At 40.1% G+C, this 5,885-nt stretch overlaps 1 protein-coding gene across 1 annotated transcript; it reads right to left on the reverse strand.

Annotated features, from left to right (window-relative positions):
• Positions 1 to 980: 980 nt before the first annotated feature.
• On the reverse strand, positions 981 to 3,258 carry LOC117178344 (leucine-rich repeat-containing protein 24). Its single transcript, XM_033369764.1, has one exon. The coding sequence runs from the start codon at positions 2,983 to 2,985 to the stop codon at positions 1,153 to 1,155; it is 1,833 nt and encodes a 610-aa protein (XP_033225655.1). The 5' UTR covers positions 2,986 to 3,258; the 3' UTR covers positions 981 to 1,152.
• Positions 3,259 to 5,885: the final 2,627 nt, after the last annotated feature.

Here is a 5,885-nt window from a genome sequence, read left to right on the forward strand (position 1 = left end):
AGAATTTTGAAATTTACATGTCGACGTGACGACACTAATGGGTTGGAATATACATTCTAATGGGACACAAAAATACACATGAATACGTATCTTTTAGCTTCTGCATAAAAATCTCAATTTTTTTCAACGTAATAGAAAAACTAAGGATAACGATGAACACAAGGGTACGTTGAAAAATAAGCAAAAATTGATAAAATTAAATTTTAACACTATCGAAAAATTAGCCTTTATTATAGAAAAAAAAAAGAATTTGAAATAAAAAATCTCAAACCCTCTTGTATAATTCTAAATTTCTGCGAACATTTTGATATAAAAAAACATATGCCCGAGTAATTTATTCTGTGACATTGATCTATTTCTTCAAATTCTGCGTTTATACTATTTCAGAGCAAATATTTTATCAAATAATAATATACCTTAATAACCATTGATTTCCTGGATATATTGCCAGATTAAAATTTTGCTGTTTACAATATTCCCCAATAAAATATAATAAAAACTTTTCATACTACTTAAATTTTAACTGATCAATTTTTACCTTATCAAACCACACTAAAAAACATACAATGTTTGTTAGGATCTCTGTCAAGATCCGACACACATCCATCGGTATCTTACCGTATCTAATTACAGAATTGACTAGAAAACTCATTCGAATATTATTCGCTCTTCGTCTCAAAAATGTCCCCTTAATTGATTCACTTGTTTCGTCTACCTATATATCTTTGGAACATTAAACAGTCTTTGCATACTTTAGAAATCTGTCGTTACGATAACGTACGAGCATATTCGTAAACAGAAATTACCCGTCAATATTGTGCTGCGTAAGAACACTGAAACAACGATATTGTCTCGGATTAGTTCCTGACGTCTAGTTTGATATGCCTCGATATCTGCCAGACATCCTTTCATATCTTCTTGTACAAATTGATATCTTCACGATACCTTCACAAACTCTGCATGATATCACCACTTCATGAATTAAAATAGTCTTATGGCTAGTGCACAGGTCTTGGGCAATGATATAGCATTCACTACCGGCTCCCCGACCCGATACTTTCACTGGAATAGTCAACAGTCTGTTTCCTCTTGGTGTCGTCTGCGAAGTTCCATGTATCGATGTCAGGCATCGCAGTAATGAATTAGTGGTACCTAGACATCCGTACCTGTACCTTCTTGATATCCTTCATCAGGTGAGCTGCGCGTCGAGCCCAGGACGCGTTTGAGTGCCGAAACAGGTGGCAAAACTGGAACTCCCTTCTGCCAAACTCGCATCTGCTTTGCACCAGGTGGAAAGTTATCCACCGAGGCCATGTTAGCAAGCATTTCCTTGGACGTGAAGGGATTAACGTTGACCGTAGTCCTCATGTCCCTCTCCCAAAGGCACCCAGAGTACAACAGCTTCGCGTCTTCCAATTCGACACGACTGTACTCCCCATTGTAGGGCACCACCTCTTCTCCCGACCCCCTCCGTGTATCCCTGATGAGGTCCGGGTTGTCGATCGGCATGAGTATCGTCGATGAGGAAAAACATGGCCCCGGTACCACCGGCTGGTGGTTTTCGTCGTATCGCTTGACCACGTAATCACCTTCCGCAAGGCAAGCCTGCGGCCTTTGGACGTAACTTAGATTTAAGGAAACTGGATGTTTTGCCTCGTTGAAGGATGTTGTCTCAACCTCCTCCTGTTTCCTCCGACTAATTGTTGACGTCGTGGATTGAGGGTTATCACCGTTCTCTGCTGGAGCGGCTTCACCAGGGGTAGGACTTTTGTGGTCCTTTTGGGGCATCCTCCTCAGACGAACAAATAGAACGAGGATGATCAGCAAGATTAAAAGGATCAGCACCACCAAAGCTGCAGAAATCCCAGCAATCTGACCAGACCCCAGGGTCGACATCCCTGCTGTTCTAAGGGATACATGGAGCGTAAAGTTGGCCTCCACACTTCCTGCCTTATTTTCTGCCACGCAGAAGAACTCGCTCGAGTCAGACTCCTGAGCATTGGTGAGCACCAGGGTGCTTCTTTTTCTGAACTGGCCGTCTTCGTAAATTAAGATCTTCTGGTAACTGCTGAACGCTGAGTGATTTGCAAGCAACCTCCCATTCCAATACCACTTGACCTTAGCTGGTGGTATCGCCGAAACCCGGCAAACTATACTAGCATTCTCCCCAATAGTAGCTTCAGCATATCGACTAGCGATCAGCAACACAGGCCGACATGCGAAATCATCAACTCCGAGCTCCGTAAACATTTTGTTTACCAGCTGTTCAGGCCCATGACAAATTGGCGCGATCAGCATGGGAACGTTGTGCTTCACCAGCCACATCTTCATCTCCCTGAGATGACAATCACAAACCCAGGGGTTCTCGTGGAGTTCGATGCTCCGAAGTTTGTTGAAAGGAACGAAGGTCCCGCGATGGAGGGTGGAGAGTTGGTTGTTATTCAGCTTAAGACTCTCGAGTTGTTCCAAGCCCTGGAAGGCTTCCTCTTCCAACTCGACCAACTTTGTGTAGGAGAGGTCGAGTTTAACAAGATGAGGGGTCCTCTTGAAGGTGAAAGAGTATATCCGTTCGAGAGGATTGTGCGCTAGGACTACATCCCTCAAAAACGGGGCCTTGCCAAAACTCTCACTGGGGACGACTGACAGTTGATTGCTACTCAGGTCAAGCTCGACAAGATTCGTCAATCCAGAAAAGGCATCCTCGTGGATCTCATTGATTCGGCATCCTTTCAGATAGAGTCGCTGAAGATTTGTCAGATGCACTTTCACAAAAATGTTGCTCGGGAGAGATTTGATGAGGTTGTTGCTGATGTCCAGTACCTGGGTCTCCGGATCGATCGAGTCGGGAATGCTGGTCAGGGCACGATCAGTGCACTCCACGGTTCGCTTGCCACCTTTCCACTTACAAAAACACTGGTTAGCACACTTGTCGCCAAACGCTGAACAGCAAAGGGTCGCGATGGCGAGCACCATTAGCAAATCCATGATTCGAAAGCCTTTGTCTCCTGCTGGAGTTCTGTAATCTTTTGTCTCTTTTCTTTTCTGTCTTTCTTCTTCTTCTATCTTCTTCGCAGCCTCACTCCTTCTCTCTCTCTCTTTCCTCTTTCACCAAGCGCAAAACATTTTCCCCCAAGCCTTCAGAACGAACCCTTCTGAGGACGGTGCTCTCGCACTCATCTCTCTTTTCACTCCCCCTCGACTACTCCAGTTGGCTACGTACGATCAAAGGATTTACACGCGCTCTTCCCCCCCGGCGACTTTGCTCACGCAAACTAATTATGCAAACGAGAGCAGCGGGATTAAGCAGTCCCTGCCGGTTGATTTGTGATCACATCTCCTCTCCGGAGTACCATCACGACTCATCCGAATTGATTCGAACTCACCCGAACACTTAAAAAGCAGCACTAAGAATTGGAAATCCTGAATAACCTCTCACTTTACTGACACACCATGGAATGCACAATTGCCGAACATTTCGCGAACCACTCTGGACAGGGAACATTCGCGAGACAAAATGGAACCCGAGATTGAAGCCGGTGCAGGACGCGATTGAGGAAAAAGCTTATAGAAGACGCGGAAAGCGTTCGTTTGCCCGCACAACACGAAACTCTCGTCGCGAGGGTAAACGTCGACGCGAAATAGGGCGCACCCTTCTTCTCTCTCGATGGTGAACTATAGACCGACAGCGTGATTCTATAGCCACCCCCAGCGGTTCGTTTTCCCTCGATACTAAACTCACCCTACTCCCACTTCGAGTCGTAGACTTTGCTCCCACTTCTCCCTCAATTCTCTCCCACTTCCATTCCACTCTGACCCCTACCAACCGAGCGCGCGCATCACTTGCCAAGGTATCGAATACTACGTCACGCTACGAGAGATATACGGCTATTTCGTAAAGTGGTTAAATGCACTGCCAGATTACGCTGGACGAATACCGTGTGGGGGTTGTTTTTTTCACGGCCTTCAGAGGATTTGCGATGTTGTTTAGGGTCGGTGGAAATCTACGAATATCACCATAGCTGCGAGTCCTGACCTCTTAATTGGTTGGTTTGGAGCATACGATTTTTTTTCCTTGGTTGGGTATCTTGTGGGATGATGTGAGCTTTGTTTGTTTGTTTTTCTTTTCACGTCCGTCAGAGGATTTGCAATTTTATTTTGGGTTGGTGGAAATCTTATGAAACAGCGAGCGCTTCCTGACCTCTTAGGGTGGTTTCCTAAGGATGTGGATTTTTGTTCTTTGTTCGCTTGAGTATCCTGCCGGATTTATTTAGGGTGGCCACTGGAATAGGAAATCCGAAAATGATCGGGGATTTTTTAATTCTTAGCTTTAGTAGAAAAACTTACCTAAGGTCTTTAAATGCCATTTTATACCATATGAGGTAATGTGAGATTTGAAAAATTCGATTTGAAATTCTTTGAAATGATTATGATTACCATGGAAATTTTTAGATTTGGAAGTACTTCTAATTATGAATTGGTGAATTTATATGTAAAAACTTGTAACTTCGAGGCTTGAATATGACAATGTTAGCGGGAATTTGTAAAGTTTGTATTAAAAAGCATTTTTAATATTTCAAAAAATTGGTCACTAAGGATTAGTTTAAATATTTGAGTATTAATCGAATAAAACGTGATCAATTAATTTTTTTAAATATTAAAGTAGTGATTATTTCAGTATGTTTGAAATATGATCAATTCTATTATTAAACTTGAGTTAGATAGAAATTCTTTTTTAGGCGCGATTTCAACGTCTATACATAAAATAAAATAAATTTTTCAATGAATGTTAACTTCAGATCACAGACCGTGTACAGAATTACCTTCTGATTCCATACGTCAACCAAAAATTGTAAATTTATGTAATTAGATCATCAATAATCAATTAAACATCCCTTGATTGAATCAAAAGTGAATCAATCCATTTTCGTTTAGGTAATAACTTCAAGACAGTATTTATTTGAAAAGTTTGTTTAAAATTTTATTTATTCGACGGCCTGATTGATTATAATAGACGATTTCACATTTAATTTTGATTAATGGTTTTCAAGCTGTATTATATATCCTGAAATATTGAGAAATTTTAAGTGAACTGGGTTTATCACGTTTCGTTCGCTTACTTCCAAGCTCTGAATTTACGTTATACGGTGAAATAATATAATTCAGTGCATTCAAACTATTGTCCGCACGCTCTTGAATTTCAACATAAAAATGAATAAAATCTGTTTTTGTTTAAAAATTTGTTGATATGAGCTGGAACTTTTTTCGTTGATGAAAGCAGGCACCCTAAATGAGTCATTTTCCCTTAATTGAAAGAATTTAAAATTCGTTTCTTAAATTAAAATATAAGAACTTTTTAGTTTTCAAAAATAATTTTTGAATAATTGAAAAAACAAGCCCCTAATAGTTTAAGAATTTTTACATCATTAGGTTCAAAATTTTTATTATTTTAGTTCGAAACTTAATAAATTAGATTAGTAGAAATCTAGTGTTTACAATTGACCATTATTGTTTAAACGCTTCTAAAAAATTAACAAATTTATTTTAAATTGAAAACTTCAATTTTTGATAAATTTAACGTTTGTCTTCAATGTTGAAAAAACTGAGTTTTCAAGATATTGGATTTTTAACCGAATTCGAATTTGTTTGTAGTTTATCCAATCCAACGGGGAATTAAAAAAAATGAACAAGAAGGAAATTGTAAAAAACGTTTAAGTTACTTGTTGGATTAAAAATTACTACCATCCTAAGCTTATCTCAAACTCACTACAGTAGGTCATGTGAAAAGAAATGATTTTTTCTGTTTGCGTCAAATTCATTTCATCAGGACCTAATGTATTCTAAATTTGATGCCCCCCTCCAGGCAGCTTCTAAGGCTGAACGGACAC

This window comes from Belonocnema kinseyi, chromosome 8 (assembly GCF_010883055.1).
Source record: "Belonocnema kinseyi isolate 2016_QV_RU_SX_M_011 chromosome 8, B_treatae_v1, whole genome shotgun sequence".
NCBI lineage: Eukaryota > Metazoa > Arthropoda > Insecta > Hymenoptera > Cynipidae > Belonocnema > Belonocnema kinseyi.

What these genes read in the sequence shown, in the direction of transcription:
- LOC117178344 (XM_033369764.1), bottom strand. Translation starts at nt 2,985, where the DNA reads ATGGATTTGCTAATGGTGCTCGCCATCGCGACCCTTTGCTGTTCAGCG.